At 45.3% G+C, this 15,212-nt stretch overlaps 1 protein-coding gene across 4 annotated transcripts in view; it reads left to right on the plus strand.

The window, feature by feature from the left end:
- LOC147893311 (mechanosensitive ion channel protein 6-like) overlaps positions 1–14,806 on the plus strand; it is a 111,613-nt gene extending 96,807 nt beyond the window's left edge. For all 4 annotated transcript variants that reach the window (XM_087385993.1, XM_087385996.1, XM_087385995.1 and 1 more), the window contains one exon: positions 14,505–14,806. In XM_087385993.1, the coding sequence (XP_087242119.1) occupies positions 14,505–14,651 (147 nt within the window). In that variant the 3' untranslated portion in view covers positions 14,652–14,806. The remainder of the gene's footprint in view (positions 1–14,504) is intronic.
- The last annotated feature ends 406 nt before the right edge of the window (positions 14,807–15,212 follow it).

Here is a 15,212-nt window from a genome sequence, read left to right on the forward strand (position 1 = left end):
CAACTCAGAGTAAGGGGGGTGACGAGTGATGGTCTACCCTTGTCAGTCGCAAGCTGACTGAGAAGTCACTATCACACGAGAGGTGTTGGATAGTTGGACTTGCTCTTTGCAATATTGCGGTGGAGGGGGGGATCGGTTTACTCCTTGCTTGTTGGGTCTCACATTCTTTGCTTTGAGGGGGGATGTTGGAGAAATCATAGTCAAAAAGTGTATTCTAGTGTGTACTAGAAACTAGTTTTATGAGTCTATGTGAGAGAGTGCCATGTGGTGTCTTGGGAGTTATCCCATATACATATGATACTTGAGTGTGTGTGTGTCTACTCTATATGAGTGTTGTACTTTCACTTGTCACATCAATCAACTCAGTGGAGCTTTTGGTCATGTAAGTGATTTCATTTTGATTCTTGCCTTTCCTTCCATTTCATTTCATTTCCAGTTCAAGTTATGCTTCCTTCCTTCTAGCTCCCTCTTCTCCTTTCCTCCTACTTCCAATTTCTTCAATATCTTAGCCCCGTGACACTGAAGAGACCCGCATCAAGCAATTCATCCTCAACCCCTGTTGCTGCTTCACCCAAAGAGACTTGTGGCAAATGATCTGTAGGTTGATGCAAGCGGCTTGCTTGCACTACAACATCAAAGTCGAATTCTTGGAAAAGAAGTATTGCTCTGCTGAATCTACCCCCAAGTGTGGGTTTTTTTAGCAAATACTTGAGAGCGTGATGATCAGTGAGATGATACTAAACTTACCGCCCAAGAGATAGTGACGGTACTTTGTCATGGCATAAACCATGCCTAGGCCACTCAATATAACATTGCCTTTGGGAGTGCAGACAAGCGAGGACGATATGGAAAGGTGTTGCTAGGATTTTCAGTATCTTTCATATAGCAACCTTTCTATATGACCTGGGGTTCAGTGGCTTGGTTATCTCTTACTGGCCCTCGTGTGTTTTACGAGGGACATGATCCAGATCCACAGCTCTCATTGTACGGCAATACTCAGTGGAGTCTTGTTCCCTCCAGAATGTTCCCTTCACTCCTTTCAGAGCTGCTCATGCCTCAGTAGACACACCTTGGGAGATTCTGGCTAGCATTGCAGCTTGGCATATTTGGAGAGCCAGGTGTACAGAGGCGATGGAGGGTATCCAGGTTCACCCTTCCCAGGCTATGGCCAGTATTTGGACCGACACAGTACACACTCTGATGGCCATATGGGCGAGCATGCAGGGATCCTCCAAAGCAACCACTTCTAGGAGAGTTACTTTTTTCAAAGTTTGGAGAGGATCTCCTTTCTTCTCTGGCCCTCAGGGTTGAGGTGGCATTTTTAGCCGCCGCCTTGGTTTTTTATTAGCTCATTTTGAGCTGTTTCTTTCCTCATGCATTGCATGATGTACTCCCGCATTTGAGCTTGCTCTCGCGGTTTTCATTCACACTTAATGAAGTAATTTTCTTGGAGAAAAAAAAAAAAAACCCATCCAAGTGGAGCAAAAAATAGGCCTATCATCTGTAACAACCCAATCCATGGGTATGGCTGCATCAATTTGCTGAGCTCTCCATGCACTTCCTCTAAGGTGACTTACGTATTGTAATTTGTAATCCTCTGAACATTTGATGAAAGAGTTGCAAAATCCTACAAAGGAGGTGAGGCCTCTCTCCCATCTAAACCATTGCATATAATGAGAACTGCCAAGTGGTCTGCCATGCTCATAAAATATATTATCATGCCACATGATGGGTTGTCTATCAATCTCTTCCAGAGAGGGGGGGGGGGGGATTCTCCGAAGAGTACTCCTGAAGCTGGCCCAAGCTTTCAAGATAGCAACCATAAGAGGAGGGGAGCGAGGTTAGCGATGGGCTGAAGTAAAGATCCATTGGTACTATCCATCCAATGTCCACCCAAAGAAGGATTATGGGACTGTATGCAGCGAATTAAGAAATATTCCCATGGCTCTTACCTAGACATAAGTCCCCTTTTGATTATTTTGTACAGCAAGTCTATCTGGGTCTATGATATTGTGACCTCCTTCCCACTTGGGAAGTATCAAGGTCTCCCAAGACACCCTGACTAAAGCATCTGTTGTGCCATCTACTCCTCTCCTCCAAAGAAAGTCCCTTATAGGCCTCTTAAGCTGAGTGATGCAATTCCTAGAGTGGCAGCAACAAGAGCAGAAAAACCACGTTGTGGAAAGAAGAATACGGCTAACAAGCACTACTCTGGAAGCAAGGTTAAGTTTGGCTGAACTCCAGAAAAGGTGCTTCCTCCTGATACTTTTCAAAATGGGAGCAAACTGATGTGATGAAGAGATACCCATACCAACCTAGCATCCCAAGTATTCTCTCTTTTTTCATAAAAAAGACTTCTATTAAGTATGAACAAATCAAACAAGGCAGCGGCAATACATCATGTGGTGCATGAGAAAACATCCCTCAAAAGGAGGTAGAATACAACTAGTCTGAGGTTGAAATTTCCATATCAACATTGTAGTAGTCTCTTAGAAGAAAGGGGAGCCCCCCCATTCTCTAAAAACTATAGCTCTCCTAGCAGAGGCTACACGTGGGGACCCCTGCATGGTTGCCGAAATGACCATTAGTATATGTATAGTGTTTGTCCATATAGTGGCCAAGGTATAAGAAGGGTGGACTTGGGATCCATCAAAGCTTCTATGCATCTGGCTCTTAAATACACCACGCTATAATACTCACCATTAGTATCTCCCAAGAAGAGTTCACAGATGCATGTACAGCTCTAAAAGGTGAAGCCAAAACATCATCCAAAGAGCATGGCTCAACTAAATTGCGACGAATCGATAAACCCCAAGATGATTCACGTCTCTCATAGAAGACATGGGGTCCCAAAAAAGAGAGCCAAGCAACTAAGCCCCATTCTTTAGAAGCTTTTTGACATCTTTCCAGGTTCCCACTGTGGAGGCAAGACCCCTCTCCCACTTGGACCACTGCATATAGTGTGAGGCACCAAGTGGTCTACCATGATCATCAAGTATGATGTTGTTCTGCATGACGGGCTACCTGTCTATCTCTTCACGCGAGGAAGGGGGAACTCTCTGAAGAGTACTCCTAAAGCTAGCCCAAGCCTTTAGGATAGCAGCCATAGAGACCTGAGGAGAAGCTGAAGTGAAAATCCATCTAGTACTATAACTCCAGTCTCCTCCCAAAGTTGGTGTATAGGACTGCAAGGTGCGCATAAAGAAATCCTTCCATAGCTCGTACTTGTTAGGAAATGGAGTCAAGATGAGCCAGGTTGGTATGTTAGTGTGAGTTCTAGTCAAGTGTGTCCTATGGATGCCACATGTCACATTGGGAGTTATCCCATATGCATTGGTGTTCATATGTGTGTGTGTGCTCTATATAAGAGCTGTACTTGTCTAGTGTCAAATCAATCAAGTATCAAGCCTACAAGCTCTTTGGTCTACATGTGAGTACTTTGCTCTTGCTATTTCATTTCCATTTCATTGTGTCTCTCTTTGAGTATTATTATCTCTCTCCGTAGCCTACCTCTCTCTCTTCCTCTCCACCATGCACCTTCATGTGGTATCAAAGCCACCTTTCCTACCTTTCCCTTCTCCATGCTCAATATAGAGGATGAAGGAAGCCTGCAAATGGAAGCCATCCTCCCCTCCACCATGATTGAGCTCCCTTCCACTCCTTTCTTCCCACCTTATTCTCTTCTCCTACCTTAGCCTCACCTTTGGAAGCTATGGATCTTGGTTTGCTGCCCACATGAAAAGGAGCAGCTCGGTCACCATTCTTGTGGGCAGGCATTAGTGGGTGTCTTCATAGAGGAAAAAGACAGCTCGTTTTTTTGCTAAAAAATGGCTCGTTTTTGCTGTTTTGGGAGCGTTTTTATGAAGGAAATAGTTGCTAGCTGTTGTGGAGATGTTTCTACTACTGGTCGTCCTAAAAACGACCTCATTTGGAGCCCGTTTTTGAAGAAATGACCTACTTGAAGAGAGTTGCTGCTACATCGACCATTGGCGTCATTATGTGTGTCATTGCTGCTCATTGCCTCTTCTCCTCCACCTAAGCTGAGCTATCCTCATTTTGCCCACAAATTGCTGCTCCATCTCCCACATGATGACATCTCTATCCTCCACCTCTTCTGCCTTCAGTTCCAGCTCTAGGTTTCATCTCTTTTCCCGCTCCTAAAGTGTTGAAGACTGAAGTTGCCATTTCCCGAGGTACATAATGAGTTCTCTCTCTTCAAACTCATTGCTCATGGAGAAGCTCAAGGGGGAAGGATTCCCTACTTGGCAAACTAAGGTTCAGTTGCTCCTCATGAAAGAAAATGTATGGGATGCTATTGCTTCCACAACGGATCCTCAACCACTCAAGACATGGAAGCAACACAACTCAAAAGCTATTGCTATCATCGGTGATACTTTGATTCATCACATCGACTTCAAATCAACAGCCAAGGCGATATGGGTGCGTCTTAAGAATCTTTTTGATAACAAAATCACAAACTCCAAGGTTTTTTTTTTTTTTCCCAAGAAATAGACTTTTATTAAGTAAGAGAAAAAACCCGCGAGAGTAAGCTCTAAGCAGAATACATCATGAAATCATGAGGATAAATAAACCCCCTCAAAGTGAGGTGGAAAACAACCAAGGCTGAGGCTGAAAGTGCCACCTCAACCCTGTAGGAGTCTCAGAGAAGAAAGGAGAACCCTTTCATTCCCTGAAGAAAGAAGCCCTCCTAGCTGAGGCTGCACGGCAGTCTCCCTGCATATCCTGGCTACCCCCATCTAAATCATCCTCACCTGTCTGCAATCCCATAAGCAATGCTGAATAGTCTCCAAAGCAGAGAGGCAACGAGGGCAAGTAGGGTCGGCTCCGAACCTGGATCTCCAAGGGTTCACTGCAATCCCACCATGGATAGAAAGCCAAAAGAAGAGAGTGATTTTTCTATTCCTATGGGATTTCCAGAGTCTCTTCAAGAAGCACCTCTGCAAATCCGCAGTGATATCAAATGTCTCCCAATGAGGAACTCTGGAAGGTCTCCAACCTCTACTACTGAGCTGGAATTAGGCCAGACACTGGAGTGCGAAGGATCCATTCTGAGGGAAGAGGATCAATAGTGTAAACCATCCCCTTGCCCCTATCAAAGGGAGGAAGTGAGGACTGCTCTCGATCCTGTGTCTGCCCAGCCGCGGAGACCTCTACTACCTCGAGGAGTGATTGGCACCGCTAGTTCTACAGGAGAAGCTACAACCGGGGAGGAGGTCGTAACTGAAGCATCTCGGACTACGTGATGTGAGACTGGAGGGACAGCCCGAGGTGAAGCAGAGTCCAATAGTGTATCCTCGTGAACTGAAGGAGGGATCTGCACACGAACCGAAACCCACTGGTATGTGTCGGGTGCCTTTGAGGTAGAAGATCGAGAGGCACCTGAGGTAGAAGGTGGTGGTATCAAAGGAGCGCTCAGTGGAGGAGCACTCTAGCGAGTAGGAGCTATACCACCATCCATGAGGAGGACTACCATGTGGAGGTCGAGGAGCAGGTGCTGGACCTGTACCACCCCCCTATCGAGGCCGAGGAGCAGGTGTTGGACCTATATCACCCCCCTGTCGAGGCCGTGGGAGGGTAGCTGTACTAGAGGGCTTCTTGGGCCTTTTCTTCTTCCTGGGGCAATCCCTAGCAAAGTTTCCAATGGTCTTGCATATCTTGCACTGGTCCTGCCTGCTTGTAATCTCTACTCTGGCAAAAAAAGGAACCATCCGGGCATTGGATCATAACATGGTCCATCGTGAGGTTAGGATCCTTACAGAGGACCCTAACTCTAGGTACCCCATCAGCCTTGGTTGCCTCTGCTGCAGTCAATGGCAACCTAGGGAGGGATGGGATCTTAGCAACCGCTCTGAAATGCTCCCCAATAACAGAAAGAAGTCAATGGTAAACCTGGGGAAGCCCGGGAAATCTGATGAAGAGCGAAAAGATTTCCTTATCTGCCTCCACTAGGTCGAAACCAATATCAAAGGCGTCAAAGAAGATCTTCCTGTGTCCTAGGTGTAAAAACTCAGCTTTAAGCACTGTGCTCGCAGCCTCTCGAGTGTCAAAAACAACCTGGAAAAAACCTCGTCCCAGAAGATGAACATCTAACAATCGTGGAGTGAGGTCTGGGGGGAGAGCCGCAAGCATCCAGTCTCTGGCTTGGGATCTAGAAGGGTGAGACCCGAAGATGCGTGCAAGCAACATGGTAGAGCATTCAATCTCTACGTCCTTCTTGAGTTGTTGCAACTCGTCTTTAGAAAAAGAAATAGTTTTCGCGACCGGTGGAGGTGGAGTAGGATTGGCTGATGGAATATCCATCGCCAATCGAGGTGAGAAGGCCAACTCCTACACTTTTGAGGCTCCGTCTGCTCCAAAAAACGCTGTGGGAGAAGGAAGAGGGGGGAGACAGGAAGAAGGAAAAAGAATGCAGGGGGTAGGGAGCGGGGAAGAGGGAGGGCTGAGGGAGGAGCGGGGGGAGGTGGAGGGAGTGGGGTAGAGGGAGTAGGGGAGCAAGGAAGGGGGAGCGGTCTGAGAGAGGAGGGGGCAGCTGAGCGGGAGAGATAGAAGGGGGTAGAGGAGAGGGAGGTAGAGGCAAGGGGGGGGGGGGGAGAGGCGAGGGTAGGGAGCAGGTAGAGAAGAGAGGTGTAGAGGCGGGGGGAAGAGTAGAGGCGGGGGAAGGGTAGGGGGAGAGGGGTGTAGAGGCAGGGGGGAGGGTAGAGGCGGGGGAAGGGTAGACGAGAGGGGTGTAGAGGTAGGGGGAAGGGTAGAGGCAAGGGAAGGGTAGGGGGAGGGTAGAGGCGGGGGTGAGGGGAGCGGGTTAGAGGGAGCGGAGGAGCATGGAAGGGGGAGCGGGCTGAGAGGGGAGGGGGCGGGCTGAGAGGGAGAGGAGGGGGGGAAGCGGGCTGAGAGGGGAGGGGGCGGACTGAGAGGGAGAGGAAGGGGAGGAAGGGAGAGGCTGAGGGAGGGGGAGGGGGAGGGGCTGAGGGCGAGGGAGGGGGCTGAGGGAGGGGCTGAAGGAGAGGGGGCAGCAGGGGAGTGGGGAGGAGCAGCAGCTCAGCAGAAAGGTGAGACGTTCTTCATTCAGACATCATTCGAATTCAGTTCAACTTTTCACAAGTTTCACTCCAAGGTTTTCTTGAAATTACAATTTTATAAATTGAAAATGGATGATAGTGATACCTTTAGTGAACATTTAGCAAAAGTGCAATCTCTTGTGCAACAACTTTCTAGCCTGAAGTGTTCCCCAGACGATGAGGACAAAATGGTTGTCCTCATGAAGAGTATGGAAGGAGTCACTCGTTTTGAGCATACTCTTGAAATACTTAGGCTTGCCGTGACTACCTTTTATGATATGGTGACTCTTCTTAAAAAGTTCACTGGAATAAAGAATCTACAATCTGTTCTTCAGCTACTACAGAGGCTCTTGTCTCCACCAGCAGATGGAAACCCAAGCCTATGTTGGGGTAAGTATGATCAAGGAGGGCTTGCTCTATGGTGCATGTGTGCATCTAGGGGAGTCACATGTGTGTTTGTGTGTGTTGTAAAGGCACATCAAGTGCTATGATGCGTCTAGTGTGTGACCTAAGTGATGATGTAAGACAAAGGCAATCCCACTGATGTAGGGATTGATTCCCACTGATGTAGGGGTTGATTGCCACTATGTAGGGAAGGTATTACCTTTCCCCCTTTCTATAAGAGAGAGTCCTCTCTCTCACAATCAGAATAGAGATCTACCATCTTTCTTTCATTGTGCTCTCACACCTCTTGCAAGATGCATCTATTCTATCCTACGGGATCCTACAATTGGTATCAGAGCTTTAGGTTCTAGATCTAGCCTAGCCTAGCATTAGATGCTATCTCTAGCCTAAGCCCTAGTTAGGTGCCACATCATCATCTTCTTCCTCACCTCCATCTTCCACCTTCCCTTCCAAAATCGACTTTGGAAGTGAGAGTTCTCTTCAAGCTCGCATTCTCAGCTTCTCACTTTTAGGAGAGTCTTCCCAAGGTCAGGGCGAATCTGCAGAACAAGCCATACGCGCTATCTCGCCATTTTCAGGGCGGCATTGTCTCAGGAAGCTGCGTCGACCTTCTTCCTGGTTCTCACTGTGGAGAGCAACATTGTCAAATTCCTTCCAGAGGGAGCTGGGCGACATCACGACCTTGCTGCTCATCAAGTCTGAGTTCATTTGGAGCAAGATTCGGGTCGATTTTGTCAAAAAAACAGTCCACGGTTCTTCTACAATGCTGGCCAACGTGCTTATCTTTTGCGCGATTCCTCTCTGAGGGTGAAGCTCTACATGTTTTCCTTCCTCTCTACTGCAAAACCCCTCTGAGTTTGGGCCTCTACATGACGAATTGGAGCAGATTTTCGAGCTGCCTCTTTGGCCATGAAAGCTTGACTATGCAAGTCTAAGTTTGACTTTGGGCAGTCAAAGTTTGACTGGTAGTTTGACCAAGATTTATTTTCAGTCTGCTATGCTCATTTTCTAGCATCTTCTTGGTCATCTTTTGCTTAGACATCTTGCATAAATGTTGTCCTGACTAATTGCCTCATGCTTTGACATTTACTTAAGTCACATAGAGAAATCCAAGTCAAAGTATTCAAGTTACTCTTTGAAGGATTATTTTTATTGCTCATATTTCACTTGTAAGGCACTAGACACTGCCCTCGGGTAAGACCTTGCCATGGAAGCTAAGACCTTTTTTGAGAAGTTGGTTGGAACTAGTTTCCATACTTGGCAAACAAAAGCCAAGCTTATGCTTATGAAAAAGAAGATATGGAATGTTGTGAATGGAAAGAAGTCTACAAAAGAAAAAGCTAATTGGTTGATCAAAGACAAGAAGGACTACTTCAACAACAAAGCAAATCTGGCTGAAAGAAGAACTCCATCAGCAAATGAAGAAAATGAAGACTATGCTTTTTAGGCACTTTGTCTTTTGAATTTTTTGTTTATCATCACTTGGTCAAATTTTGAGGTTCTCTGCCTGGAGTAGTACTCCAAAAAGAATATCATATGTTATGTCTTTTGTAAAATCACCTCTGGTCACCATATGATGTAGACCATGTGATATGTGTTTTGACTATCCCATTTCTGTGAACCTCACACCCTTGGGAACCCTTGCTAGCATGAGATCCTAGCCATAGATTAATCCTTGACCACCATGAGATGGCATGAGAAACTATGAGACTAGATGTATCCTTGACACTGCAAGAGGCAACCCCTTGAGGGGGGGTTTGTTGGGGTAAGTATGATCAAGGGCTTGCTCTATGGTGCATGTGTGCATCTAGGGGAGTCACATGTGTGTTTGTGTGTGTTGTAAAGGCACATCAAGTGCTATGATGTGTCTAGTGTGTGTGACCTAAGTGATGATGTAAGACAAAGGCAATCCCACTGATGTAGGGATTGATTCCCACTGATGTAGGGGCTGATTGCCACTATGTAGGGAAGGTATTACCTTCTCCCCCTTTCTATAAGAGAGAGTCCTCTCTCTCACAATCAGAATAGAGATCTACCATCTTTCTTTCATTGTGCTCTCACACCTCTTGCAAGATGCATCTATTCTATCCTACGGGATCCTACAGCCTACACCAGCACATGGAAATACAAAGCCATACAAGCCTCTCAAGTGCACCTTTTGTAACAAGCTTGGTCATACGAAGGACAAGTGCTACCAGCAAACAGCAAACTAATACCATGCCAGTTGGGTTGCAGCCGCCACGAGTGACGATGAAGATGACGACCCTCCAACACAAGCTCATGCTCTTACTGCTGAAATCCAACATCTCTTTTTCCCTCCAGAGAGCAATGGAGATGATGATCCATATATTTTCTAAGCATGTTCTATTTGGATACTCTACTCTGAGATGTTTCCCAAACATGAATGCAATAAATCCTCCTAAAATGATGTGGTATGCGGCTCTATGTCCCTACTTAGTCCCTGGAGCCAGGAGGGGGATGTGTTGTGGGAGCCATGTATTGGCTTTGATAGGTCTATTTATTAGGCTTGGCATGTGAGTTCCAAGATGTTGGTGCATGGGTTTCCTAGACCTCTGAGTTAGTCATGCATCCATGTATGATGAGCCTATGCTAGGTGAGCCTTTGAGTCTATACCATGCTTACTAGCCTCTGAGCCATGCTCACTTGCCTCTGAGTTAGCATGGGAGCCATGTCTAGTTCTAGACTGTCATTGCACAGCTCAATGACCGTCATTGTCATATTCTTAGTTCCATTTCAGTAGTCACTCACCTTTCCTCCATGGGGGGTGTTAGGAAATGGAGTCAAGATCAGTCAGTTTGGTGTGTTCTAGTGCGAGTTCTAGTCTAGTGTCCTATGAATGCCACATGTCATATTGGGAATTATCCCATATGCATTGGTGTTCACATGTGTGTGTGTGCCCTTTATAAGAGTTGTACTTGTCTAGTGTCAAATCAATCAAGTATCAAGCCTACAAGCTCTTTGGTCTACGTGTGAGTACTTTCATTTTGTTCATTGCTCTTGCTATTTCATTTCCATTTCATTATGTCTCTCTTTGAGTATTATTATCTCTCTCCCTAGCCTACCCTCTCTCTTTTCCTCTCCACCATGCACCTTCAGTCCTGGCATAAATTCTCTCACCACCATCTTGCAGAGCAAGGCTTGGCATTGTGAATCTAGATCTCCCGCTTTCATGTGTGGTGAGGAACAATGTCTTCCTAGCCACTATGGCTATGGCATTTGTTGTGCCATCAAGCCCACTCCATTGAAATTTCCTCACGAGTCTGTTGAGCTGAGTGATACACTCACTAGAACAACACCAATAAGAACAAATAAACCAAGCAGTGGCCAACAAAGCTTGATTGACAAACACAACCCTGGATGCAATATCAAGCTTGGCTGAACTCCAAAAGAGGAGTTTTCTCCTAATACTCTCCAAGTCCGGCACAAACTATTGTGATGGAGAGATACCCATGCCGACATGGCACCCCAAATACCTGACAGGAACACCCCTTTGAACCCAAGTGAAACCAATGTCATTCCCCCAACCAGGGGTGTCCTCATCACTAATCCAAAAGCCATTGGATTTATGTGTGTCCCCGCAGCAGTGCAAAATATATTCAAGGTTGTCCTGAAAGACGTGAACGTAGGTGTAGTGACATCTAGAAAAACAGCAAAATCATATGTGAGCTCACTGTCGAGAAGTTATTCATCCCATCTAAGGGGAAGTCTCATCCTAAAGATATCAGCTTGAGATCTAATATAGATGCTCATCACTTCAGCCACAAATAAAAGGACGAACGGAGCTAGAGGGCATCCCTAGCGGACTGATCTAGAAATCTGAAACCTCTCTCCCCTGACCCCACCAATAAGCACCTGGCTATGGACTGATCTGTATAAGGAGGATAACCCTCGAACCCATGCATGTGAAAATTCAAAGCGAAGAAGGGTGTCTTCCAAGAAGCCCCAATCTACCCTGTCATAAGTTTTCTCAAAATCCAAGAGTAGAATGGCCAATCTCTGGCTGGTCTGCATAGCCTACTTAGAAGCCTCCCAAAATGAGACAATATTATCAAAAATGCTCCTGCCATCAATGAAGCCCATCTGAGTATTTTGTATAAGATCTGGAAGCATGGGCTGCAAGCGTAGGCTGATCACTTTTGCCAGGATTTTGTAGCAAGTGCCTAAAAGAGTACTCAGTCTCCACTGAGACACTAAGTCCCTACTGCCCCCTTTTGGAATAAGATGAATGAGACCATCTGTAAGTGATTTCAGCATCTCACCAGAGTCGCAAACACCGTGCAAGGCTGATATAATGTGATCCGTAATCATATCTCAAAAAGCAATGAAAAGAGAGGAGGTAAGCCCATCCAAACCCGGGCACTTGCCCTTATGAAGGGCAAGAAGTGCAGTCTTAAACTCTATGTTGGTAAAAGGTGCATCTAGTGAGACCCGCATATTTGCTTTCACCAAGATAGGAATACACTGTCATACAACATATCTAGCATCATCTCTGGCTTCTGTGTCAGGATCTATTGTCAAATGGGAGGCATAAAAATCTGTAGCTATGCGCATTGCAGCATCAGGATCAGCATGTAAAATCCCCTCTGTGTCAATAAGCTACAAAACACATTCCCTACTATGTCTGGGGCCAAGAGTAGGAAAAAAGTGCAAATTGCATTTCCTACTATGTCTGGGGCTAAGTATCTAACAATGGCACCCCTATGAATTCAAGTGAAACCCATATCAGCTTCCCAATCCAAAGTGTCCTCGTCACACTAATCCAAAAGCCATTGGATTCATTTCAAATAATGTGTGCATTTGCGTCAATACAAAACAAATCCAAGGCTGAAAGAAGTGAGAGTTTGAAGGGTGCATCCAGTGAGACTTCATATCTAATTTCAACTACATGGGAATACATTGCCATACAACATATCTGGCATCATCTCTACCCATTGTGTCAAGATCTGTTAAGAGTAGGAAGGCATAAAAATGAGTAGGCTATACGTAAGACAGCATCAAGATCTGTTGACTGCAAAACAGTCCAAGTCAATCAGCTACGAAACACTCTCTCTACTATGTCTCGAGCCCAGAGTAGAGAAAATGTGTTTCTTGATGTGACCTCCCATTAGAGTTCCAAATGACTCTCATGCATGAAAGGCATACTCTTCTCTTTGATCTAGTAGTATGTATTGGTAAGCCCTTGCTATAGCAAGGTGCTCCTGAATCCAAGCATCAGTAGGCCGTTTGAGGGAGCCATCTGAGTGCTGGAGCATGATATGATCATCATAAATGTTAGGGTAAAAAACAATGACCTTAACTCTAGGAACCCCATCGAATTTGATCGCCTTTGTTGTTGAAGAGGGTAATCTAGGGAGGGGAGGATTTCCGTGACCATTCAAACATAGCTCCAATCATGGCAAGGAGCGATGGTACACCTAGGGCAGACCTAGGGAGGGGTGGATCTCCGTGACCACTCAAAAAGTAGCTCCAATCATGGCAAGGAGCGATGATACACCTAGGGCAAAACCTAGAAATTTGATGAAGCGACACCCCATTTGCCTCTCCTCCTCTACTGTGTCGAATCCAAGAAAGAAGTGCTTGAGGAATATCTCCTGGAACCAAGTGCTAAAGGGCCAAAATTGGACACAGTGTTCATAGGTCTAGGAGTTCCAAAAGCCGCCTAGAAGAATCCTCATCCCAAAACCTGAATGTTAGTGAGGTGCTGAGAGAGGTCCGAGGGCAAGGCCACAACAATCCCAAAACCCGAATGTCAGTGAGGTGCTGAGAGAGGTCTGAGGACAAGGCCGCAACAATCCAGTCCCTAGCCTATGATTTGGAAGGGTGGGGCCCATGGATGCGAGCAAAGAGTGTGGTGGATCTCTCAAGCTCTGCATCCTTTAGTAACTACAGCAGCTCGTCTTTTGAAAAAATACATGTTCTCGTGGCTGATGGAACTAGACAAGGATTGACTGAATGGGTCGCCAGTTGTCAATCAAGGATGGAAGGCCAGTTCAAACCAATGAAGATCCGTCCGTCATTCGGAGAGGGTTAAGAGGCAAGGGCAGAATAGGAAAGGAAGAGGAGGGAGAAGAGGGAAGAGAGAGGGAGGAGAGGCTGGGAACCTAAGGAAATTCCAAGGGGAAGAGAGGCAGGGAGCTTAAAGGAATTCTAAGGGGGTAGAACTGAAAGAGGCCGGGAAGCTAAGGAATTTCTAAGGAGAGGCATTGAGAGGGAAAGAGGAAGGGGTAGGGGAGAGGGAAGGGAGAGGGAGAGGGGACGGATGGGGGGCAGAAGGGGAGAGGTTGAGCGGCTAACATCGTTTTTGGAGCAGCCAATGGAGTTGAATTTCGTTTTTTGGAGCAGCAGCACTTCTGGATCAAAATCATTTTTTGGAGCAGCCAAAGCCTGTAGCTGAAATTATTTTTTTGGAACAGCCAGAGGCTAGAGCTGAAATTTTCTTTCGAGCAACAACCTGGATCAAAATCGTTTTTGGGAGCAGCCAAAGCCTAGAGATGAATTTTCTTTTGGAAAAACAACACTTCCTCTATCAAAATCGTTTTTGTAGCATCCAAAACTTGGAGCTGAAATTCATTTTCAGGAGCAACCAAAGCCTAGAGCTGAATTTCATTTTTGAAGAGCGACCTAACTAGAGAGGGCGATGGAGGAGCAAAGGGGGAGAGAGGATGAGGGGAGGGAGGGAGAGGCTGAGAGAGGCTGAGAGAGATGGAGAGAGAGGCTAAGGGGAGCAAGAACGATGGGGAGCTAGCTGAAAAACGAGTTATTCTTGTTTTGTGTTGTTGATCAAATAGAAAATTTCCTATCAAATGCTTTCAGCTCTCTATTATTTTATAGGCTCAGCACTAACATATGTTATCTAGAACCCTGCCTGTGTTTGAAAGCATATTTTAGCAAAGAAAGAAATTTAGATCAGATTCTTACAGTCTGTGTTAAAAATCTAGCAAAAAGGTTTCTTGAAAAAAAATCTAGCAAAAAGGGGCCTTGCTTTATGATAGTTTTCTGCAGGAAGGAGGTGAAAGATTTCAAAGGCGGAGCAACTTCTTGTTATTTTTGAAGCAGCAACTGGAAGATCTAGATATCAATTATCAGCTGCCCCAACAACACATACATGTAACAGGGATTCCAATGACAAATGCATCTTTTGAAAAATAGCTTATCTGCTGCAAATTCATTTAGCATCAACCCAAAAAGTTCTTTCACAAGTCAGGAATGCAAGACACGAGGATGATAATTTCTCTTGGGGTATTGGTAATTGGAGTTGTATTGCTAACATTTTCTATAGACTGCATTCCACCGTGAAGAATGTACATCATGAATTTAGAAAATAATAACATATCAAATTTCTATTCTTTCATTGCTTGAACATTTCCAAAAAATATTTGACTGGGCAAAGGTCTCTTAAAGATACATTTAGGTTCACAAAAAATAAAGTTTTTGGGATTTTGATTGCTAAATTAGATAAGAAAGTGAAAAGCTGATAAAATCATCAAAAGATAGTATAAAATACTGTTGTAAGGGAATGTAGGAGAATATTATCACGTGTAATGACTTGATAAGTAACAACAAAATAAGAATATTGTGATTAAGCCTATCTATTTTAGAAGGCTCTAGTTTAGATTATACTTTTAAACGATGCATTGAAAATTCACTCTTTGTGTCAAGCACCTCACTTTGGACTACATAAAATTTGCATTTTACCATCTGAGAACGTTT

Source organism: Dipteris shenzhenensis, chromosome 15 (assembly GCF_047967505.1).
Source record: "Dipteris shenzhenensis isolate YYH24624 ecotype China chromosome 15, Dip_SZ_1.0, whole genome shotgun sequence".
Taxonomy (NCBI): domain Eukaryota; kingdom Viridiplantae; phylum Streptophyta; class Polypodiopsida; order Gleicheniales; family Dipteridaceae; genus Dipteris; species Dipteris shenzhenensis.